This window comes from Ruditapes philippinarum, unplaced genomic scaffold (assembly GCF_026571515.1).
Source record: "Ruditapes philippinarum isolate M1 unplaced genomic scaffold, ASM2657151v2 ctg3822_1_1_1_1, whole genome shotgun sequence".
Taxonomy (NCBI): Eukaryota; Metazoa; Mollusca; class Bivalvia; order Venerida; family Veneridae; genus Ruditapes; species Ruditapes philippinarum.
The window spans coordinates 242,094-268,596 of record NW_026857483.1 but is presented as its reverse complement, the minus strand read 5'-3'; the positions used below and the strand labels follow the sequence as shown (position 1 = coordinate 268,596).

The 26,503-nt window shown below is 30.7% G+C and overlaps 1 protein-coding gene across 8 annotated transcripts in view; it reads right to left on the bottom strand.

Annotated features, from left to right (window-relative positions):
• Positions 1-8,335: 8,335 nt before the first annotated feature.
• The window catches only part of LOC132749893 (tumor protein 63-like), a 44,780-nt gene continuing 26,612 nt past the window's right edge, over positions 8,336-26,503 (bottom strand). For 3 of the 8 annotated variants that reach the window (XM_060739805.1, XM_060739810.1, XM_060739809.1), the window contains exons 2-13: positions 24,526-24,657; positions 24,142-24,256; positions 19,805-19,903; positions 19,092-19,162; positions 17,742-18,007; positions 17,322-17,538; positions 16,992-17,104; positions 16,657-16,757; positions 16,274-16,395; positions 11,084-11,317; positions 9,773-9,866; positions 8,336-8,951 (exon numbers count right to left, since the gene is read on the bottom strand). In XM_060739805.1, coding sequence (XP_060595788.1) covers positions 8,655-8,951; positions 9,773-9,866; positions 11,084-11,317; positions 16,274-16,395; positions 16,657-16,757; positions 16,992-17,104; positions 17,322-17,538; positions 17,742-18,007; positions 19,092-19,162; positions 19,805-19,903; positions 24,142-24,256; positions 24,526-24,657 — 1,861 coding nt within the window. In that variant the 3' untranslated portion in view covers positions 8,336-8,654. Of the gene's footprint in view, positions 8,952-9,772; positions 9,867-11,083; positions 11,318-16,273; positions 16,396-16,656; positions 16,758-16,991; positions 17,105-17,321; positions 17,539-17,741; positions 18,008-19,091; positions 19,163-19,804; positions 19,904-21,252; positions 21,361-22,602; positions 22,849-24,141; positions 24,257-24,525; positions 24,658-25,918; positions 26,044-26,164; positions 26,302-26,344; positions 26,485-26,503 lie in introns of those variants that run through there. The other 5 variants (XM_060739806.1, XM_060739807.1, XM_060739811.1 and 2 more) reach the window with 5 other exon arrangements.

Here is a 26,503-nt window from a genome sequence, read left to right as displayed (position 1 = left end):
TGCGTCCTTGGCCTTTCGCATACAAAAAAAACACACATTTCGTCAGTATGGTCAAGAATTACATGGATATCCAACTTGTGGGCAATTAATAGGCTTGCATTGTTTTACTTGGCATGAATGGTTTTCAGTCTTAATTGCATGATGACATTACCAATTAAAAACAAAATCAAACAGTTGGTGTTATTTTAAACAAGGAAGGTAATCATGTTAGAAGACTCTGTATCTGAGAATATATTAAACGTATTTCAAGATTGTGTTCATTCATCAGGCATATAATCATTAAGGAGAACACTAAAGAAAACGAACAAAATTGTCAAAGTTCACTGTGACCTAGAGAGATCTATCAAGTTTTTTTATTGTTGTTGTTGTTTTTGTTGTTGGGTTTACGTTCCAACACAGTAAAGGTCATATGGCGACTTTGTAGGAAAACCTCAGGTGCCCCTCTGTGCGTTATTTCAGGCACAAACGGGTGCCCGAGTAGAATCGCCGACGTTCCGTACGCTTGCTGGATAGCTTTCCGACATGACAGAATCTGAAGGCGCTTGCGCGTCTCGAACCTACAACAATGTGAGGTCCGTGGCCTTAATGGTAAACAGGGACTGGGTGAAATGAGTTATTTAGTAGTTTCAAATACATATATTTTGCAATTCAGCTCTCAATGAAATAAGCTACGGCGTTCAAAACTGATATTTGGAAAAGTACGAAAACGGTATACAATCTTGCTTAAGATTCTGAAGTGTACTTGAAAGTCTGGGTTAAAGCTCCATAAAGAAGTAAATCACATCATCCAAATAGCCATATAGTGACATGTACTTGTCCCATAACCAGCCATTTTCCAATCTGTCAATTATGGTCGGATCCAAAGGTGCCGTTCCTTGAAAGGCACTTGTTGATAGTTCTAGGAATTTCTGGGCGTAATTAGATAAGAAATGCGAAAACAGACTTTTCGGAGGCAAACATCCAGGTTATTGCTGAAAAGTGTTGTTCTAGTGATGTGAAATCAATTGTGAAGTCTTACTTTGGGGAAAACTTTAATAATTTTTTGTTGTTATAAAGAGATAGTTGCTCTTGAGGGCTGCTCTAGAGAAGTGGTTGCTCTAGGGAGGTTAAATCTATTGTGAAGTCGTAGAGGTAGTAGCTCTTGAGGGCCGCTCTAGAGAAGTGGTTGCTCTAGGGAGGTTAAATTTATAGTCTTAGAGGTAGTTGCTATTGACGGTCGCTCTGAAGTAGTTGCATACTGAAGAGTTTGTCTGTATATTAATCATGTGAAAGAGCAAGTGATGCCCAAATATATACTTTGTCAAAATACCACAGGATTTTGAGATTTTTTTTCTTATTGAAAACCTAAGGGGGTGTAGACGGAGTGCATACAGGCGAAATTGTTAACGTTCAGCCAATTACCTGCAATAGTTTGCCAGTCTAACAAACAGTGTTCCACTTGAAGACCTGGTTAATGCCATTGACAACCAACAAAATATCTTTCATTGTTATACAAAACACTTTATTTTTTAATTCTTATAAAAACTGAAATGCTTAAACAAGACAAATCAAAATGGATAAGATGAAAAACATGATTTGCATTAATTTTCACAAAATATATGCCATAAAACTGTCAAGTGATTTTCTGTACTTTTAGCATAAATATGCAAGATTTAAACTGAACAAAATACGATAAATACAAAATGAACTTTTGCATAAATCTGTGAAATTGTCACCATATTTTATTTTAGAATTTTCATGCAAATCATTATGCACATTTTTAGCATTAATATGCAAAAATGTACTAAAGAAAATCAAATCAATGATAAAATTATGTCATATTTCTGCATTATTTTTAGCATGAATATTTCAAAAGTGTCACATTTTGTTATTGTAGCATATATCTTACAATAGATAATGCACATTTTATGCACATTTTTAAACATACTCGTACATATGCCAAAAATATTGATTTATACAAAAATATAAAAAAAATCAAAATTCAATTAAAAAACAGTGAGCATGTAATGATAATAAATGTATAGTACGATATCTATGATGGAAGTGCTGATGTATATATAAATGATTGAACACACGTTTTTATTTTAATTGAGATATCATCTAAAACAAATTATTCCAACAGCACTGTGACAAAAAAACAACAACAGTATGAAATGTGAAGATATAATGAACATGTATAAAATACTAATAATGGTGGGAAAAGTGAATGGAATGTTAAAATAATGTTGTTGTTGTTTTTCAGGAGAAAAAAACTTTAATGATTCATAATAAGTGCATATTGTCAAAATGTATGATAAGCATGAAAAAAAAACTAAAAAAAAAAAATTGATAATACATATATAATGGTGTATCTCCACAAGGTAACTATGGCAACCGATATTTCGATGGCTTGAAGAATGAATCGCATTAATACAGCACCATGCATCTCATTATGATTGTTATTTAATGGTTTAATACTTTTCTTTTATTTTAATAAAAAGTTAACAGATTATAGCACTAAAGAGACAGAAATGTTCAGAAAAATAACCCTACATATTAAAACAACTGTAGGAAAACTTAAGAAATTATGATGAAAATTTACATTAAATTTTTCTTCATTTTCTTTAAAATGTGACTGATTGTTTTGAGGCTTAAAAACTTTTGCTTTACTCTTCTCTTTACTCTTCTCTATCTATTAAGAATAGCAAATGACAAATTATGGTGAAAAATTACCCAAATATCGTATGTCAATGCGAAAACAAAAGTGACTTATTCAGATTATTATGTACGATTAATACTGGTTCTACAAAATACATGTAAATCCTTTTTTTTCCCAATTCTTCACATGTTAGGCTTTTACTTTAGAGTATTACCTATTATGTAATATATATTTTGTATTTGTTATTATTTACTTTTAAATTAGATAATTATCTATATACAATACTGCTTTTACAAAAAAAAACACCCTGAAAATGTTTTCTTCATTTTTTGTATTTGTCAAGACATAAATTTACTAGACAGTTGATTCTAAAATAAAGTTTTATGGCTGAATAATCAGTTTGAATTGAAAATGTTCTATCGCCAAATATTTTTATAACAAAATACTTCTCCATAAAATATTCAAACATTCAACATAAAATTATAAAAATCAAAAAGAAAAAAAATATCTTAGAATCTAAAATGACGTATTTCTCTTCTTTTAACAAAATAAATTTATACACCTCAGAAATATACTTTTATCAAGTAACAGTATTTACAACAAAGAAAAGAACCAAAAACAACATCTCATGAAAATTCTCCTTTTACAAAACTATATAAAATCTGTATAAATAAACAAAAGCAGTTTTTTCCTCAAAATTATTGCCAGCAATTTTGAGGCCTCATTTTTTTGAAAACATTCAATATTTACGCATTTCCCTAATTTATAAACACATGTCCTTCGAAAGTTTAAATAAATGACCACTGTTAGGTGATTTCAGTCCTTGTTGTCTAAAGAACAAAATTTACAAAAATATCTATTTATAGAATGATGCAACATTCAAATTATTACATCATCATATGACGTCAATTCACTGAAACCCATTTCAGATCCACAAGCACTGAAATCACTTGACACAGCAACAAAGTTTCAAGCCAGATTTTATATTTAACATTAAATATATAAAGTACATTTTCATATGCCTATATAATTATCAAGTTGTATTTTTTACTATATACTAGTGTAGAAGCTTTAAATGAAATTATTTTGCCATCATTTTAAATTTGAATAAAATTAAATTATTACAAATAGGAAAATCTGACCCACAATATGACTGAGAATATGTGAACTTAAATTTCATTTACCTCTTCTTAATGAATTTTAAATGGAAGTAAAAAATAAAATATGAACACTTAATATAAGTATTACTACAGTTATTTATAAAGACTTGTATAAAGTTTATAATGAAAGCATATCAATTTAATTCTAAAACTCAATTTCAAAATTTTATTCCCGACATTGTGGCAAATTTTCGCTATACTATGAACCATATCTTTCGTTCAAAATGACTGAACTCCTTCATGAGGTCTTTCTCAATTTATACACCACAAGTAAACACTACTTTCATTTCTTTCATACATGATTCAATGACTGAACACATTATCCAAGAAAAAAACTCATTATCCTTAAAATGGACGGAACACAACATAATGTATGGAGAATTTGTCTTCTGAGGATTACTCACCTTGGCAATAATAAAAAACTTACTTCCTTGACTAATAATACAGAATGAATGAATAACAGATTTTATAAAAAAGATACCAGTTTCTCTAGAATACTTGCTGTCATCTTTTTGTCTTATGTAATATAATTGTATACACAACATAAACTATAAATGAGCCGCGTCACGACAAAACCAACATAATGGGTTTGCGACCAGCATGGATCCAGACCAGCCTGCGCATCCACGCAGTCTGATCAGGATTCATGCTGTTCGCTGTCAGTTTCTCCACTTGTTATAGGGTTTGTAAGCGAACAGCATGGATCCTGATCAGACTGCGCGGATGCGCAGGCTGGTCTGGATCCATGCTGGTCGCAAACGCACTATGTTGGTTTTGTCGTGACGCGGCTCAAATATTTTTTCAGTCTTAAAGCAACATGTCTCCAGTTCTGTACTAACTTATACGTGAACTTGATAATTTCTTCTTCTTATGATTAAAAATAATATTAATTGTTAAAACTATGTGGCTTAACCTTGCCAAAGTCACTTTCTATCCACATATAATAAAATTATTACACATAGCTGTTAAATTATGCAGAAATATCATATATTCCGATAGTAGCAGGAGTAAATATTTTGCAGATAAATATTTTAAATTCTGTAATATTCAACATAAAACATTTAAGTTTCAACCAAATTAAGAAAATTCATGTATTTTTTAATTTTTAAATCATAAAAACAATTTTCTAAAGATTATTTTCTGCAGATTTATTTTACACATCTGGAGGCAGGCTGCTATAAAACAAAAAACATCTCATTTGCAGTTCATACTTGGAATACAAATTTGAGGGTACTTTTAAAACTTACTTATAAATCTTTTATCCACTGAACAGAGTAACATGGCAACACAAAATATGAAATTGATAATCTTAACACATACTATACATCAAGACAACCAGATATCTACTTGTAACATAATAACAATGTTTATTTGACATGCTTACATACTTTTCTCAAATCTTTCAAAATAAAAACATGCCAATGAAAAAATTATTTCAAAATGCTATTTACAATGTATCACTCATTAGATCCTAATTGGTATTTATAACTTAATGAAAAACGCATTGCATAAATTAGTAGGTAGCACTTTTCAGTCTTGAAAATATTAACAAAAAGCTGGTTTTAATCATGTCTGTTATTTATTTGTAATCATCGAAAATAAGTTATAGTCAGTAAGAAGTAAAAACGGAAGCATTATTAGTATTTGGCATGAATGAGTTATTATGTACCTGTATTTCGGCCAGTGGCTAAATACTTAGAACTTAAGGTGTGTCTGGCAGTACAACCTACCCTATCAAAATTAATAAATCTGCACAGTTAGGTCAGAAACAAAACTGACTGTAGTTTTACTTCTGTCTATGTCGGCAAATAAACGCTTATGAAATTATCCCTTAATGCAAGACTCTATGCATGACTCTGAGACACAATCATATTACACTTGCAGTTTGTTTTTATTCTAACAAAGATGGACTTGAAAATGGTAAAACTTTGCCACTAATATAGAGTGAAATAGGCACGCACAATCTGTCCACTCAAGACTTGACTCAATACCGTTGGCCCTTTTTTTTTTAAAGTTTATCTTTGGTATCCCTGAAATATTCAACTCCAAAAATATAAAATAAAACGTCAATCAATTATGCATTGATAATGTTTTGGATGTTTAAAGCTATTTGATGAAGGTATCAAACCCTTCACCTTATCAGCCTTTGCCACCACTTTAGAGTCACACCAGCCTGTACATCCGTGCAGTCTGACCAGGCTCTATACTGTTTTGCAAATTCAAAACAGTGCAAAGCCATTAAATTTTTTTAGCATGTTCATGGTTAAGTCTATAAAATTTATCCCTCTGTTGTTAATTAATACATTATGTAATTATAATAAGTTGATACATGATATATTTTGTATGAAAAAAATACTCTAATCTCTAAAAACAACAGCTATATTAATTAATATGCGCATAATATTAATATAAATAAAACGAGCAATTGTGAATTTGCATATTAAATACGTCTATTGAACACATCTTGTTAGTTTTTTGTTAAGTTTTAACTCTGAACACAATTATTTTGGAGAGAAAAAAAAATCTACCTTTTCCTTCTTCCAACGATTAAAAAACCATTCTATAACATGGTTTACAGCAATGCAATAAGTTTAATCATGGTTTTATATATAAAAAAGAAAAAACATAGGTACATAAAAAAATACTTCGTTATCAAGTGTCTAGCACAGACACAGAAGAAAAAAACAAAACAACAAAAATTGTTTGACAATAAATATACAAAAAAGCAAAATTTGTATTCATTTTCAAATAAATAAACAAAATCATGCTCCACATGGTTTTATACATTCTAAAACCCAGGACATAATATCAGGCATTTCCTAAACATATATACTTTAATACAAAACAAAATTTGGAAAACTGTTACATAAAAAAGTATTATGTCAAAAACAACTTAACTTTTTCCTGGTACATATACATTTTTATTATATAATCTATAAATAGCTTTGAAATGCCTTTCCCTGATTGGCTAACAAGCAACTTTTTGTAAAAAATAACAGGTAAATATCAGAGTATATTCACTGTTTTTTTCCTAAAAATAGATTTTCAGAGTATATTCACCGGTTATTCTTCTAAAAATAGATTTTCTGGAAATCCCTAAAAGACACGAGACTTTGACATGACGTAACGCCAAGTTTGTTGTTATTATTCTGAAAAAAATGTTGAGTTGGGTGTACATCAGAGTCAAATTAGTCTATTTTAGTTACCGTTTTTCATTTTTAAGAAAAATAGGGATTAGCATGCCAATGGAAAGGGCCAAATTATTGAAACAGTAGACAAGCTGAAAAATAATGATTTCCGTCATATGCAATGGCAGATTTGATAAGCCATATAAAAGCTATTTATAAATTATATAATAAAACAGATATGTACTTTTTAGCTGTTGAATATGATTTCGCCTCGGTCAATATTAATTTTTTCAGTACATATCACATCATATTCAACAGCTAAAAAGTCCATATTTGTATAATATTTTCTTGTCCTGTATTTATATATATATACATCAAATGACCTTTGACACAAATATAATTACTTACATTATATCTGAAAGTCGAAATTCTCATGAAACTTTTCATAAATATTGTTAACTAAACATTTATGCAAACAACAAGAGCTGTCAGTAGGACAGCATGCTTGACTTTCTTAGTGCTTGATAGTAAAACAAGAGCCTGGATAATGTAGAATTTCATGAAGTTCAAAAAGAACCATAATTCTATCAAAATTTATGTTTGAGTTATGGGCCTGTATCCATATGTTGACGACATTTGGTAATTTTCTTGGATTAAAAGTGCCCATAACAATATGTAAATTACTTTATTTGTTCACCCACAATATTTTACTTTTAAATACATTTCCAAAATTTTTATGAAAATTATCATGAATCTGGAGGTGTGCTGTTTTAAAGCTTTGAAGTTTACAAGTTTCAATGGCATTTTTGTGTGTCTTTATCATTCAACATAATGATTGGGAAAACCAATAGTATAAATTTGTTCAATTTTGTTTCAGCTGTTATTTGTCTATTCAACACGTCAAACACTACTATACATTTCTTCACAGATTACCCTCTGTATAATACATGCCTTATTCTAAAATGTCTTAAATTTCACATCTTAAAATACATGTAAACACCGTAAACATACCATATAAAAGCCCAGCAGTTATGTTTAATAGAAACATTCTTAGAAGTATCCTATGACTATCTTGCAAATCTTAACAAAAAATACACAAAATATCATTAGATATTTAGGGCAATCATTTAAAAGGTTATCCAATTTAAAACTCTTTAAAAGATATATATATATTCACATCGTTACTTTAGTGCAGTCATGGATTGACTCCTATTTAATTACATTATGAGTTAAACCATTACTGCACTAAGGTGATGACACATATATTTTCTTGTATTGCAAGTGAAGAATTGAAATTCCTCTCTCAAACAACTAGAAAAACAAAATATTAATAAAGACCTGTCCAAAAGAAATGACATACATATGTCAAAATACATGATTAGAGTTATGTACTCTTTAACTAATAACAGAGTAAAAATCTATCACCTCTAAATGAGTGTCAAGTCTTGTTTCCCTTCAAATTCTTCTAAAAAGCAGTAAGTTTACTACATGGCAAGGGGTGTTTGTTCCCCTGTAGTACAAATTAATATTATACACTGTTTGTCTACCCAGTCAAGTTCTTGTTCCAACATCTCCTAGGCATAGAGCGAAGAAAAATTCAGAGTCCTCATATTTTAGAAATAAGAGCTTGGGAATAACATATCTTATAATATATAATAAAATATATACATAATAAGAACATTGAAAAAAATCTCACATCGATAACACAAAAATACGTAAAAAACTTTTTCACGACTCCTCCATTTTCGCTACTTTCGCGGACGACTCCTTTAGATGTTTCTCTTCGGCTATTGAAATTGTATGCTTGAATGTGTAGCGTGTGACCTCGTAATAACCTGGGTTATAAGTACTATTTTGTGATATTGAGTTCTGAGATGCAATGCTAATGGTTGAAGTACTTGAGGCACTTTTTTGTAGTTCCTGGCTGTCGACAGGGATTGCAGTATAACCTTGGTTACGAAGATCTAACAAAGATTTCCAAATCTTATTCCGGTGAGCACTGCCGATTTTCATCTTAGCCAAGTCCTGAAATATGGTGAAACATACTTGTATAAGATATGATTCTATCGTATATGCAATGTGTGTATCTATTATAATGAATAAACCAGACAAGTGCAATAATTAACCAGACAGGTGCAATACTAAACCAGAGAAGTGCAATACTCTATCATACATGTATAAAGGTGAAATGGAGAATATGAACTTGAAAATCATTGAGATACCATAAAAATATTTATATTTCAAGTTAAGGTCAATCATTTACTGAAGCCGTCAACAAGACACCAGGAACTCAACGGGAATGATAGTCCGTAAGGGACTAATAAATAAAGTTTCCCATACACCACAAGATATTACTGTCACCCCAACCCCCATTCTCAAGACAAATTCCAAGCCAATTCATTCATAAAAGGTGTGCAGGAATGTCATCATTTAAAGCACACTACTTGTCTTACATCTGGGAGGGGGTGTAAGACAGGTTTTTCTAGCACCGGTGTAAATGGTAGATAATCCTGTCTGATATGCGAGAATCCACAATCTGTACTAACTAAATAAGGAACAGTGAAGATCATGATCAGACGGCACATAATGTGCTGGATCATCTTTGGTCTGAACTGATCACATGGGTATAATATGGTTGTCGCCAAGGGTTAATGGGACTTTGTAATAATAACCGCAAATGAATATTTCTTTAGTATTTGCATTATACTTATTTTTATGTAATTTACACAAAAAAAACTGCAGTTAAAAAGCTTGACTGAACATCAGAAAACGGTAAACGATCTACCATCGTGACTCACATTTTTTGTTTTTCATACTGACATCTTAAAAACAAAGGAAGTACTTACGTCCAACGAGAAATCGTCTAACTGTAGTAAATTGTAGAGGTTTTGCTCATGGAAACCATCAATGTACGCACCAAGACCGAGAATATTCAACCATCTGAAAAGGACAACAACAACAACATTATTCATAATCATTTTATTTGCAATCCTACTGGTTTCCATTAAATGTATTGTATATAATATTTTATTATATACTTATAAATGAAATATTGAGAAATATCAATTAAATAAAATGTGTATTTTCATTTTCCGTATTTTCACTGTAAAAATTTATTTTTCACTGCAGTGAAACATATTTTCCGTACTTTCACTGGTGTCTTGCCGGACTACTTTCTATTAAATTCTGCCAATACGCAAAATTTAAGGGAAATTCTTTCAAATTTTAACGTCAAAAAAGAAAAATGTATATAATAAACAGAAAATTCAAGTTTTTTCTACAAATACATGATTTATTTCATCTTGTAGCATGAAAATTATCATATTTCACTTGTGGCTACCGCCACTCATGAAATATTTATTTTCATACCACTTGATGAAAATAAATCATGTATTTATAGAAAATACTTGAATATCCTCTATGTATATAAATATAAGTTAAAATACCTTTACCAAATACTGAACTGATTTTGCATTAATGAAGAAAGAAAAGAGAAAACCTAGTTTAAACACACAATGAAGGCCATTTAAAATTTAAAACTTAAAAAACAATATTGCATAGATGATGTAACATTATTTTTTTCATTAAATATCAAGTGCTCAGATATCTAGAGCTTTTTCATTCACTTACGGTAAAACTTACATTAACTATCTGCCTCTTAGTGACCGTTACCACTCTAAATATCTTAAATGAACTTGTCCATCTTTCAATTTGGACAATACCATTAATCATTATTAGGGAAAATTTCAAAAATAAGTACTGTCTGAATAGCAAACAGTGCAGACCATGATCAGACGGCAATGATGTACTGACTGACCTTGTTCTGCACTGGTCGCACGAGTATAATCTATCGCAACCAGCAGATATATGAGTTAAGGTATGAACAACCAATAGAAACAAGTAATAATTACAAATTTCTCTCAAGGTTTTGATGATTGTTGCCATTTTCTATCACTCCTTGTCATAAAAAAGGATATGGTGAACCTCTGAAGAATCAGTCAAATTACTGTTTTTTAGTTTTCTTTTGATTTTGTAATATCAGTGACATTATTTATGATAAAAAATCTTCAAAATTCAAGAAAACATGCTTATTAGAGATAATTTTCAAGAAACACAGATAGTACAAAATATTAAGAGTAAAACTGATAAAAACTTACGTTGCAATGGTGTTATCACTTTCCCCATTTTGTGACACTGTCTCTTCTTTGATAGCCTGAGGAATACCGTTGTGGTGACCGTCGGTTACAATGTCCGACGTTGTCGCTTCTTGTGAACCGAATGACTGCGTCATTTGTCGTGTCTCGGCAGTAGTCAGAGTTGTATGTTGTTGTTGAACGACCGACGTGGACGCAACCTGGGATGAAGGAATAGCCATAACTCTTGCCGTTTGCCTGTAAAACGAAAAAGAAAATTTCAATTCTAAACTGAACGTGAATAATTTCATTACGATTTCATCAAAATAGCGTAAAAAAGAAAAAATACAAATATACGTTTCACTTATAATTTTCACTATAACTTCTTATTTGTCCAAGTAATCTAAGTATCTTCTTTACTTCAAGTATGTATTTCTAATAATCAAATTTTCTGATAAAATTGATACTTCAAAAGGGTGAGCTAATTTTTGTGTGACATATCTTTTAAACTGAAGCAAGCACAGTTTTAACTTTTATACTTCAAGTTCTTTTAGAATTCATAAATCATGATGTATGCATTTAATGATGCAAAAATTATAAAGAAAAACAAAACACTTTAAAATGAAACAATTCCTATATAATATGCATATGGACTTCCTTATCCAGACTCCCTTCATTTCTTAATGTCTTTCACCTTCTTTCTTCCAATTGCAATGATTTTCTTCCCTTTTGGATAATAGTCTGAAGTTTTCTTTTCCTTTGGGTTGATAAGCGTTCAAAGATTCCTTCCTTTGGGTTGATAACATTTAACTATTTTTTCATTTGGGTTGAGTAGTCTTCGAAGTTCCCTTTCTTTGGATTGATAAAATTTGAAGATTCCTTCCTTTGGGTCGATAACTTTTAACTTTTTTTTCATGAGTCTAAAAGCGTTCTTTCTTTCGGTTGATGAAGTTTCAAGATTCATTCCTTAGAGTTGATAAAGTTTGACGTTGTTTTCATTTAATTTGGGTTGATACATTATGGTGATTCCTTCTTTGAGTTGATTAGCTTTTGAAGATTTCACTTGCATTTGTCTTTTCTTCAAATCAATCACTCATAAGTACTGAAAATTTGTTGTCTCTGTTAACCATTTTATACGATAATTTCATGATTCATCTTTTAAACAACTTTCCTTCATATAGGTGATACCGATATTCATTTGTTGACAGTACACAACAAGATGTAGGTGATTCTTTTACACACGTCAACATCTTTGTCCAACGTTAGAAACATTACTTAAGATAATGGCTCAAGAATTTTTTTTATCCCTCGACACCTTTACGAATTATATATTGCGGCAATTTAATTACAGAAACTGTTTGCATACTTTAATCTCTTTGCAAATTGACACTTATGTTCTAACAGCTTGGTACAGCAAAATCATTATTATTTGTGGGGCACTTATTTTTGTTAAAAATTCAATCAACAAATTTAAGATCCAACAAAACTTCATTTAGTCTGCTGTAAGATTATTTTGCTTTACATTATTTTACTTTTTGGAAAAATAAACAGTTCACGAATTTAAGTACCCATGAAAACGTTCTTTCTGACAATACCACAAAATTTTATGTTCACGAAAAAAGTGAAATTTGAATACCAAACCTATAAAGTATATTTTTAGCTTTATTGACATTGAACAGAATTCGAGTGCCCTAGTAATTCTGAATTTAAGTCTTGTATGGAAATCAAGTCAATTTTGAACGCAATTTTGACGGTCAGCAAACTTAACAACACAGGTATCAAGCCTGACCCTACCAATGGTACAAGACAAAAGCCTTTTTCTAAAATTGCATCAACTTATTCTATATTTTTCCTTTACTATAATCCCAAGTGCATAGTCATATAATATCGCATGGTATGGAGTAAAGACATTTTTATTTACTTTAACTCAGATCTTGGGACTTTTGCAATTATATTAACAAACAACTCTACTCCATCCATACAATATTATACAACTATAGGTTTGAAATCAAACTCTTATGTATTAAGCCTTTAAAATATATACCCTGATTTCAAAATGTCCCGGGGGTTGACTTATCTCTTTAGAAAGTGTAACCCTTACTTTGTTGAAATGTAAAATTTTATAAAAACCTTTGCCGAGATTATCATTATAACTGTAGTATACAGAACTGACTCAGTGGTGTAAGCCTGGGCATTGATCAAGAGCAGTTGGTTTTCAGAATGGCCATGAATTCAGAAATGTGATATTTACTATAAATATTTCTTAAAGGTTCCTGTGCTCAGTACACTAAGAGAGTTTTAGTCATCAAGATATTTGGAAATACCGAAATTATTCTAGTTTCGAGTATCCCTGGTTACGACAAGATTGAATTTACAATTGTTCAAAGTGCTGTAAGGTCAGGATATGCCTGTATTAGGATACGACTGTATTTACCATGGGAAGTAATTGTTTTTTACAAAGCCATGTAACTGTGTCACTTAGAGGTACACATACTTTAGTGTGTGTTGGGGGGGGGCAATTTTTTACATTTAACACGGGGTGTAATAAACACAACATAATAATTTAAATTTTTACAAATTTTTATATTTTCTCTTGCATATTTATAATATAAATACAGAACTTTACAAACAACCTCTTTCTTCATCATATATCAAATAATATACAATATTAAATAAATAATCATATGTACACAAAAACAAACAATCAAGATTCAAAATTCATCATTTGCACTCGAAACAGCTATGCATTATTCAGTTGTTTCGGCAGATATTTCCTATTCAAAAGCTGGCAGTATGGTTACAATATTTAAATGCAAGCTTGGCATAAAATGATGATGAGTTTTATGCTCTGTTGATTCACAAATGAGACAAATGAAATGGAATAAAAAAAAAGAAGATTTCAAATGTCTGAAATCTTTGAGTTTTCCTATTCAGTATTTAGTTCCAAATATCTTTTAAAAAGAAGTGAGATGAATTCTATCCAAATTCAAATAAAATATCATTGTGTATAAAAGTGAGGTATTTATTTTTTAAAAAGATATTTACAATATTATAAAAGAAAAAAAAAAAATATATATACACAAATATAGCACTAAGAAGCATTATCTATGCTCCCATAAATAAGAAAATTAAAAATTTACAAATCAGTAAGATTTACGTCCCCTTAATGAATCTACTTGTTTGAAACTTCTAAAAACACTTAAAAAGTCATGGACGGCAAAACTGTGACTAAAAACAAAAGGAGAAACTGTTATATAACAATAAAACAGCAATAAATGAGATTTAAAATACAGATCAAAACAGTAAACTGAGTGCATAAAAAAAAGAAAAAAATTTTTTTTATAAGACCGACAACTTTTAATGAGTTACGAATATTAATGAAGTCTGATGAACAATGGTTCATGAATATTAATGAGGGTCTGTATGAAATGATAATGACATTGTTTTATGATCGTATCAATGCGCAAAATATTTGATGCCTGTCATATGAACACAACAAAGTTTTAGCTGCAAATCACACAGAATTGTCTGTAGGTTTTTTTGGCTCATATTCGATCTTTATTCATTAAAATAATGTGGGTATTCACATCATTATTTTTTCACAACGAATGTCTTGTGATGTTATTTATTTTGGTGATGTCATAGCTAGTGTATACCACTTCCTGTGAGTTTACGTCACGGTTATATATCTGGGTACAGTTTTGGGAGTATGTTTTGAAGACGCCCTATTCTTTCCGACTACAGTAAAGTGAGTAGATCTTGAAGACTCATTTATTGTATAGTCCCCATAATTTTCTGAGTTTGTTTGGTTACTTAAAAGGTTGTCTTATAACTTTGCCCGGCCGGTGTTTTTTCTTGATAAGTCTTGATTTGCCCTCTTTTGCCAAGACATTCGATAACCACCTGCAAGTAGACAGGTAAGAGTTACCTCTCCTGTTCTAACTAGCAAGAGTTGTCTAAGCTACCAAAACCACCCAAAAAAGTTATAAAAATTACCCCAAATTACACATTAAAACACCTTAATACCCCTAAAATTACCAGAACAATTAAAGGTTTTTGGCTGCATCAAAATTTGAGGAGATAATTTGCAAGAATTTTTCTCTTTTATTTATTTTTTTTTTCCATTGAATTTGTAATTAATCATGTCTTGGCAAATATAAGGTAAAACAAATCAAGAGCTTCAAGCACAGAACATGTTCTTACAGTTTGACTTTCTTTGTTACACAGCATTTTAACAATTCATCAATCAAGCAAACACCAAGTCTGGTGTTTACAATTTTATACATTTCAAATAAGTTTTATAAAAATTGCATCATTTCAGAAGATAAAAGCAGAGTCCAGATTATGCTTGCTTAAGAAAAGAAGTGTCACACAAAAATAGGTATAGAATACAATCAGGGGAGACAAATAGGGTGAAGCTCGCTAACAAGGGGAAGCAAATTATCTCCCCTCATATGAAGAAGCAACCTTTACATAAAATCAGGAATGTTTGCCATTTTTTTAACGTTTTAAGAAAATTAAAATCACAGACTCAAATACCAAAGACTAATAAATAAAATCACAGATATTTTGAAATAAATATCTCTTTATACAAGAAAAAGAAAATTTAAAATCAAGTATACTTTAAATAATATAATTTATCAATAAATTAATCATAAATAATTATCCATAAATATTCATTAACAGTTATCCCCCCTATAAAAGGTACAGGGGGAAGTAATAAATATACACAAGGAACAAACAAAACGACAGAATCACAAACACATTTCTATACAATTTGGACGGAACATGATAAATGGAGAATGCAATGGATTTTGCACCATTTTTTTTTAAAGAACACATCAAATATATTTTTGAACACAACGCTGATGTAATGAACACATCAATACAATTTCAGTCACATCAAGTGAATTTCAGCTTCATTTTTATACACATAGTTATACTATATAGTCCGTGGTCAAAAGGTAGGACTAAAATCTTCCTTTATTATCAGCTTAGCCGTAAAGGTAAAAATATTGCAACAGGGTTTTTATAGGTAGCAAACCCTGCGAGCCATTTTTATTTGGCTGCTTATGTTCTTTCACTACAGCAAAATATCTTGCGTATTTTTGGCAGGACATTCTGCGATTATAAAATGCACTTATGAATGCTTAAGAAAGAAGCAAAGGGAGACTACTGGAGGCATTTTTATACAATCCAGGGGAGAGTACTCACTGCCTCTGCACTTCCACCTGCTTTCTTTTGTACAGATCCATCTCGGTTTGAGGCAACAGGGAGGCGATCTCCAGACTATCCCTTATTTTGCATAACATTTTGTAATTTTCTAAGCCTCTGACCTGAAAAAGTCAAAAAAAAAAATTCATGAATTACAAAAATCTTTAAGAAATACTTTATTATTTAACAACTCTGCATTCACTTTTCAAAACAATTTTTAAACAATCATAATTATATATTCAAAAGAACACTTGATATCTGAAACACTATTTAGTAAGATTTTAATATGCAATAATCTTTTTCAAATCAAAACTTCCAATTTTTGTAACTATAGGAAATCAACTGACAAAAGTAAATTTTTCATAAAAATAGAAGATACTTACGGTCAATGTATAGGTATCGTTGTCCCCTTCGAGCTTTCTCTTCTTTCCAGCGGTTACGGTAGTGATTTCAGTACCAATAGTTAGACGTGGAAGAGCACCATCTAGAGAAAAGAAAGGAAACAAAACTGTTAGAATTGGTTTAAATATGTAAAATAAATATAAAAATCAAATATAACAGAAAATATTTTGTCATATAAATAATTAGATTGAATTTGTATGAAATAATAATTGAAGCCTTGGGAAAACCAGGAAAAAGTTTAATGACATAGGGGAAAACGTCTGCTATATTAATGATTATAATTATACCGGTATTAATGTAAAATGTGTAAACTTACTTTTCTTGGGCTGAGGAGATGGTGGTAACAGCCCTTTTTCATCCCCCTTCCTATCACGTCCAGGGCACGCACATATTCGGACTTCCACACATCTTCGCCCGAGGACTTGGTTGCTAAAAAGACAAACAAATTTTTTTTAAGATAGAGTCCAAATACTTTCATTTAAACATAATCTAACATTATCATCCTTTCAAACACTGCATCACAAAATTTTAATACATTTATAGGTAAAAAGTTAAAATCTGATATTTTTATATAAAACACGAAAAAGCATGTCAAAGACACAAAATCTACTTTTTTTTCTTTTTTTTTAAATAAATAGATACTTACTCTTTCTCAAGTGTGAACACAATCTGTAAAGGACGTCTGTTAGGTCCGCCCACACATGAACCCAAACACATGAACTGAAATAAGTTGGTGACCCATTCGGAGCCGGCCTGTGGGGTTTCCTGTGGAATGATGACACTCTGGCGACTTGTGTATGGGTCTTCTACGTACTTGGCTAGTTTATGCTCGCATCTTACGAGGTGATTGGGTGCTGGATGATCTAAAAATAAATATTACAATAAAAAATTAGACAACATCAAATTTATATCAACTATAATAATAATAAAAAAAAATTCACTTTAATTTACATTAGCAATCTTAATAACAAGTTGAGTAAAAATTCTCAGAATGAAAAAGATTGTCCTCTTTAATTATTTTTAAATTACTAATTGGTTGTAAAATTTTGATGGGAATTATACTTACTTTCGTTGAACTCTTTTGATGTGGCGTGGTTAGGGCACCGTTTCACAGCTTCCTGTACATGTTCTGGTTTCATGAAAATGGGCATGGATCTGATGATGCAACCTGGTGGTGGTGGTCGATTGGTCTTGAACCTAACGGGGCAGGTTGTGGCCATTCTAACGTACAACTTCTTCAACATATCGGAATACGTCCATGTGGTAGACTTGGTCTCTTTTGATGGTGTAGCGAATGAAATTTCAAACCCATAATCGCCTGGGTAATTTGTGCTATAAAAAAAACGAGAACAGACATTGCTATTAATTTTATGGAAGATCAAAAAAGATTTTATTGCCGTCGCGGAACAGACTTTTAAGTGCACTTTAAATATTTTGTTTTCATTTAATGATAGACAAACAGTGATTTCTACCTTTGTAATGAACAAGAAGGGGAAAAAAACCTCCGCATTTTCATTATACTTGGTTCGTTAACAATATTCTGGTAAAATGCTGACCAGGACAGAAATCAGCTAAAAATAACTTTCTTATTTTTATTTTTTTTTTAATTACAGAAGAGAACAAATTGTCTGTCATGTGAAAAGTAGGTTGACCTATTTCACTTGAAATTTAATCAGCCAATATTTTAAAGCCCCGTTATCTGTCAGAATTTACATAGTTTATTGATTAATCTTGTCCTATCTGTAAAGATTTGGATATTTACATATGTACACTTGAAAACCTAAACCCATGCTATTTTAAAGTCCTTGACGACTTTAACCTTTGGCGATTTACCGAAGATTCATCTTCACTCTAGTTTGCTCATGTCTAAAGTTTTTTTTTTTAAATATACATTTTGTTTGGTAAAGTCAAGATAACCCGTTATTTTTTTTCACTCCCTCAGAAATTAGCTTCCCATATTAAACCCTTGCCTTTTAATCAGAATGAAATCTCCTAATTCCAACTTTTCCACCTGATTTACCTTCGTACCTTTAATGAGATTATTACTCAAATTCTATACTTGTCATTTGACTTGTATAATTATATCATGATCATTCAATTCAGCCAAGATCTTTTTTCTCTCTCTCTCTTTCACTCCCTGATTGCTCCAAACCAAGCTATTGATTTCAAAATCAATATTCTGGCAATTATCCAAGTGTGGATTTCATTAACAACGTATAAGCCACGAGTCGATTCAACACAGAAGAAATACCTTGGCGCTAATGAATACTGCCACATTTCAGGTAGAAATGTATGCCAAGCAGTTGAAAAATTAGCGTGTATTAAGTGTATCATTGAATATTTAAGACTTGTATGTAGGAACTATTTAACGATTTAGTCATATACTGAATGACTAACAAAAGACTAAAATACTTACTTTGAAGGTACTGTTGGAACTGGGGATGTCATGTTTGTGTGTGGTGAATATGGAGGTGGGCTTGTCAATGTCTGAAAATAGTAAAATAATAAATAAATAAATAAAAATATTTATCTCAGCTCTTGTTGCACTGGTTCATATTTTTTTATTTCAAGAACAGAACACAAATTACTTAATGGAATTGATGAATTGGAAAAGCATGTCAGTCTAATAAAAAACAGTATAAAAATCTCTTTTCTTAATTAATCTGATATTGGAAAATGCTACATTTTCATTAATTAGGGTCAGCGTAAGATTCCGTCTTCTGAAAAACGTTTCTCAATTCATCACTTTTCGTATCAATTTCTTCCCCAGGACTGCATGACAATTTACTAATTATAAAATCAAGGTGAGGGGAAAAACACTGGAACCGATGGTCTTCTTATCACAATAATTGTCTTTTCATCAGCTTATCGGTGCGGTGCGATTGAAGCACCGCGATTTACTATCACTGATTGACAAGAACTTAGCACGGAATAATTGTTCCATGAATCATTGATGAGATAAAACCTTTGACTTGAGAAAATAACCAACTGCTGGGTATCATGCAATGAAAATCTATCTACTTAGATATTCTTAACAAAATTGTCTTACATATTAAAATGCTATACAAATTGAGTAACTTTTTTTTTTAAATTGTAAAATAGCCGAGAAACAAAAAAAAGGTAACTTACCCCTTCATGGTATGGGCTGGATGCTGTTGAACCTATAATGTTGGTTTGTGAGTCTGGTGACATAGATGCCGATGATGTTTGTCCAATGATGGGATTCAACTGAAATATAGGAAAAGATAACTCATGTATTAAACAGAACAATTATCTCCCTTGATCAATTTTTTGTGTGTAAATGGATGGACTTTCTTTAAATATGATCATCACGTTTTTCTTGTATCTGTCAATGTTATCGGTACTTTCTAAGTTTTTCTTTGCCCACGTAACCCTTCAGGTTTGTTTTCCTCAGATAAATTATCACTTTACGCAAATGAAGGAAAGCTGTTGATAGTGATAAAACAGCCAATAAAACCCCAATAATCATGATCATTGTTTTATGCTCATCTTACATGCAATCTTTCGTTGTACAATTTGTCATAAACATAATTTTCTTACGAGATAATTGTGAAATTTCATGTTCAAATTGTCAAAAGAGAAGGAAAAAGCTGTTTGATGGATTTCTTAAACAAAAATCGAGGTTCATTCTTCAATATCAATAACAGTTCATTAACAATTTTAAAAGGGCCAGATGAAAACAATTTGAAAATGTGCTAAAATGTTTGTACAAACTGGCTGTCTGGCACTGTAAGAATTATTGGCATGAGCCAAACGTTTCCTAAATTACAATATTGACATTATTGGCGAAACAGTTGACTATTCGCAACTTTTCAACAAAAGTAGGTGAATATTTAATTGTCACATGATCGGCCTATGTGATAACAACATTTAACAAGACCCTCAAACCTATAACATGATGATCAATATGTGGTAATAGGTTTTCCAAACTTATGCTATATGTATTTTTCACAAATTTAATCTTTCATGACTTAGCCATGGTTATTTTGTATTATACTAAAGAATTCATCTTGCTGGCAATACACTTGACATTTTTATACTAATTTTCATAAAAAAATCTCAATGTAGCAAATTATTACATAAAAATGTCAGATTAAATATTAATTAAGCAAACTATTATGTAAAATCACCAGCTTTTAATCAATATAATGGTTTTAATTAACAGAACTAGAGTAAAGCTCTCAGTAATCTAGGCACTGATGCTAATCCCCAGTCCATGACAAGGTGTGCTGGCTTTACTTAAAGCTTTACTTATTCAAATAGGATTAAAGGCTTTTAAATCCCCTAACAGACTGTGTCAACATTTATGATTGCACAGTGTGTCTGCATAAACAATGCAATCTTTTTAATTATACCAGTCTTTCAATTACTGAACAAAACAAATAATAAATCAATTAATTTTTAGTTATTTTTAGTAAGTCCAAGACAAATAGGTACTCGGGTTTTAATTTATTTTAATTTTTTTTTTTAACCTGCTTGAAGATGTTTAAAATTACCACTGTTGTTCAAAGATATTTACTAGCATAATTAAAGAGGATAATTTTATGAGAAGATACCTTTAAACTTAAGCTGCCATTCATGCTGTTGGCACAAAACTGTTGAAATTTACAATCCATTTTTATATGAAATCTAGTAGTATTTTTTTTATGAATTTATGAAACACTTGTACATTACGACCTATAATAAAACACTGATATACTTACAACATTTTACTACAATGATATACATTACTATAGATAACAAAATGGACGGGTATTTATGGATGGCCACTTGAGTTTCGAACATAGATAAAAACACCTGAACAGGTACAATCTTGCCTACTAAAACACTGATGTCAACTTCTTTTACTATCTTTAAATGTCTTGATAAGTAAACAAAACTATTGTGTCATTAATTTTTTTGCAGATGCATCAAAATATTGCCTTACTTTCCATGTTGGCTTCAATAAAATATTTTTTGTTTTGCTTTATAATTAATTTTTTACAGTCAGCTAGAGGTTGCAAATTATTTTAACAAAACCCTGTGAGGATTTGATACCTATTTAAACGGTGTTAAATTGACCAGCGTGACCAGCGAACATAGTAACCGTAGGTGTGAATTACGAGCAGCCATGATCGCTATCCACCTGCCGTGCCCACGGGCCATGATTTCCAACAGATATCATTACGAGCTATACAAATTGCCAACAAATTGACGAGCCTTTCATTAGCGTATTAATAATTGATAAGACGCATTAGAAAAGTTGTGGAAAAGCACCACATCACAGAAATCCAGGCAATTTAAAAGTAAGCGGCTGAAAATGTCACTATTTCTCTGTGTGAATTACTAATCTCAAGTTATTGATTGCCGAGTTGACAATATTTGAATTCATCGATAAACTAATATACCATGTGACGTGCCTGGGAAAATTTCTGTATCCGAGTTAAAATTCTATTAAAAGATACAGTGGAAAGTTCATATGAAGTGTTTGTAACTGTATATTTTAACAGCTTTCACAATAAAACTTTTGTTTTTTAAAGAAGAATTGGCAAAAAAAGGAAAATATGCTTTCAAACTTAAAGACAAAATGTTTATGTAAATATTTCCTTTAAATTAATGTTCATTAAATATTTTTGGGGGATATGCTTATCAAATTTATTTTGAGAGACATAAATTCATACTGGATATTATCAAGTTAATTATTATGATTCATTTATAAAATTCCAAAAAATATTTTTCTGTCTGATAAACTAATTAATTTTGAATTTGTTTTATACATTATTTTTTACTAAGAATCAAAATTAGTTTTAAACCATCATATATTTTAATTTATTCTTAATTCTTTTTTTTATCATTTCTATTCTTGTTATCTCAACCTCAGAAACCCTGTGGTATAAAATCAACCAATGAAATTTGTTCTTACTTACCCTGTAGGTTGTAAATCCAGTCCTCTCAAACTTAATCATTTTTAGTATTTTTAAAATTATTTTTTCAAACTTAAAATATCACAGAAATTTTTATTAAATAATGTCAAATAAATATTACTACACAATATTTACAAACACAAAAAGTTTTCATATATATGTATGATATAAAACCTAGAACTAAATAGTAATGCTAAAATTGTCATAAAGATTTCAAGTCTAGTCTTGAACGATTCCAAAGCCGATCTAACAATTCTAGTTGTCAGGGACGTGATTAAACACGACTGGTGATCAATACATGTCCAATCACATCGAGGCATTCATTATCATAACGGGGGGTAGATAAGTAAAGGTATATATATATATACATATATCGGTCTAAAAGTTTTAAGCACGGCTTAACTGTTAAACCTTCCTCGAGTTTTATAAATACCTTCCTAATTTCATTGAAAAGGATTGTTTAATAGTCTTTGTGCACAACTGTGTATTGGAAAAAATATCAATTCATAATACCTGTATTGGACAATTTTTTTTATTGATTTAAACTCGATAAAAAGTTTTTATTTACTTGCGGGCAGGTATTGAGCGTCCCCCCAGGGTTGCTATGACGATAACGGAAAAGCCGTTCAAAGTTATAAATAGTTTAAACTTTGTCAATTGTCAAAACCGTTATAGCCATATCTGGGTCTCTTATAGGTAATATCAATAATCGGTTTTATTTCAAACGTCCATTGTTTGTTTCCTGGCTTTTAGACGGCCTGCCCGAGCGTAAAGTTAAACAAGTGTAATAGAGGGAAGGATTTCAATGCATTATAATCACCGGTATTGTGTACTTGTAACAGCAATAAAAAATTTCAAAGCAATGAAAAATAAATGAATACGATTGTAATAACTGAACCATGGACGGTCAAATCAATAATGTCCTCTTGTATGAAAAAATTTTGTGCAGCATTTTACTTTTTTCATTAACGAAAGAAGCTGTACTTTTTTACAATAGGTCTGTTTTTTAAGAAGTAAGGTTATCTTTTTGTTGTTTAGTTTATATTTTCAATTAAAAATTTTTTTAATCAATTAATTTTTTTCAGCAAATTTTATGTCTTCTTTACAGCATAATCTTTAATAATTAGTTCTTAATGCAGAGTTAATGTTTATGACAGATTGACAATGCAATGATGGCACATTTATTACACTATTATTTGTTTATAACTGTACCTTTGGTCATCGCAGTTAAACACTTAAGAGAGCTATCCCGTGTCAGACAAAATTGTTAAATTATCAGCGTTAAATTGATGTAAACAAATGGACATAGATGTCAATTTAGATCTCAAATTGATGTATACAATGCAGTTAATCTAACTGCAATTTAAACCTAACTGTGAAACCAAACATATCATCGTCCATCCAAACAAACCTAAATTGAACTTTCGGTGCAAAATTTTCTATAAAATAACTGTGAAATACACTTCCTTGTATGTAATTTCTACATTCTCCATTCAAATCGAAGAAAAAACCATAAACATTTAATAATTAAAATAAACTTACAAGGTCTGAGACTTCGTTGCTGTTGATTCTAAATTTGTCGATTTGGAGTGATGCCCCCTCGTCAGCATCCTCGTACGAGTAATCAAGATCCCGTGAGTTAATGTGTGTGAAATTACTGCAAAAAAGAAACCATAAAATTTTATCAACTTGCAATTTAAGACATAAATATGTACATATTCCAAAGGGAGACAAATCTAACCAAACTGTTAAAATTTAGTTCTAGGTCAGCAATAATTATTAACCAAAAGTTAACTCTCTTTAGATGTATTCCCTTTTTAAATTTTTTCCTGTATTTCTTAATATAGCCAAATAGGTCAAATGAATAATGTTACAAATGAGTAAATATTCATGAACTTCTAATAGGAGAAAAGGCTACAAACATACCCATTGTCTGTGACATTTTCAAGGGTGTTCCAAAGGTAATCAAATGTTTCCTGAGACATTGGTTCGTTTGGTGGAGTGGCTGTGACCTCTGCAGACATTTTCTGATAAGCTGGAAGCCCTATGCTACCAAACCTGTAATAAAAAATAAAATTTCAGTTTATTAACTCTGTTAATGAAACTCGCACTATGTATCAAATGTGAAATCCTACTTGGATGTTTGTACACAATAAAAATGTCCAGTACATTTTTTAATGTCTCTCAGATACCTCTACATATTGCATGCATGCCTGATGACAATTGAGCCAAAGATGTGAAATAAAGATAAAGAGGAAACAATAAACCCAACCAACAAAAATTACTCATGATACTGTGAAACCGTAGTCCAATAAATGCCTATCGTTGGATCAATACAAATTAATATTGCATTTATTCTAGAGGTAACAATTAGTCTAAATTAAATTATATTGGATATTGCTAACTAATGATTAAAGATTATTCAATCATCCAAAAACAATGCATGCTTAAAATGCCAAGTTTGTCTTTGTTTAAACACTCAGCTGTTGGCCCTTAGCTTAAAAGGGGGAAAAAATTATAACCTCTGAAGTAAACTATCGTATTCGTATGAAGGCAATGTAAGGTCAATGTCAGTGCTAATGTATAAAATAGATAAAATCAAACAAGGCCTATCAGAATTATGTAACAATGAAATTTGAGAAAAATTAGCAGATTACTTGTTGATTTCACTTTCAATGTTGATATACATCTGGCCACCTGAGGCTAGGAGATAACACACAGATTTAAACACTTATACTACACATTAAATATGCTGACAATAAAAACTAATGACCTATGATAAACCACCTACTGTATCAAAAATTAAAAAAAATAAACTCAAAACAATCCAGTCATTTGACTTTTGAAACAATCTATGAATAATAATAATAAGAATAATAATTCAAAATTTGAAGAAAAAAAATTCAATATTTCATTTTCAAAATAATCCAGTCACTTGACTATCTCTGAAATCATGATGTGATTTATTTTTGTAATTTGTCCTTAAGGTAATCCTCTCAACCACTCCATCAGCTTTCATAGAAAAATTTCCTCTCCACTTTTAAGAAGATAAATGAAGAGATGCACTTAATGTCATCCTGTCTTGTGTATGACTGTTACTAAATTAGAGACACAAACAATCAATAACCTAGAAAAGGTGGTTTGTTTTTATTTTGATCTGATTCTTGTTGATGAAGTGAATGTTAACATATTATTTAATGTTAAACCTTACTACAGAATTGTGTTATTGTCATAATTTGTCATAAAATGATTAATCTTTCACTACTACCTTAAATGCTTACAACAAAAAAATTAAAACTGTACAAAATACCAACAATACCCGACTATTTCAATGTTCTAATTAGCAATTAATTAATTCCCAATTAACTCAGAACTGTCACTCAGCATAATTGACAGATACCGCCAATATAAGCAATACACAAAGTCCGCCATCTTTGTTGGAAGTGCTCACTTTATGAATGAACAAACTATGTACAAAAACTCAGTAAATACTAATATATCCATCTTGTGCACACGCTAATATAAACTATAAATGTTAAACAACATATTCATAAAATATTTTTACTTGTGACAGCTGATATAGAACACAATCGGTGGTCATTTAGTTGACAGTACAGTTTCCTCAACACACGTGGTTTGTAAACAAAACGAATGTAAAGCGGAGTGATACAACACGCGCCAAAATCAACACCACTTTCTATTTTTAGATTTCCATTAATTTTCAGATAATCGATTAAAAACATACCCTTGTCCAATCCAAGGTCCAACGGGAATTCCACAAGTATCTGCTTCAACTTTAAGAACCATTTTTACCGATATAGTACAATTTTTGAATTCGAACTATCTTTAGCAGGTATATATACACTGTATTGAAAAGGATTAAACCGGCGGACCAATCAGAACG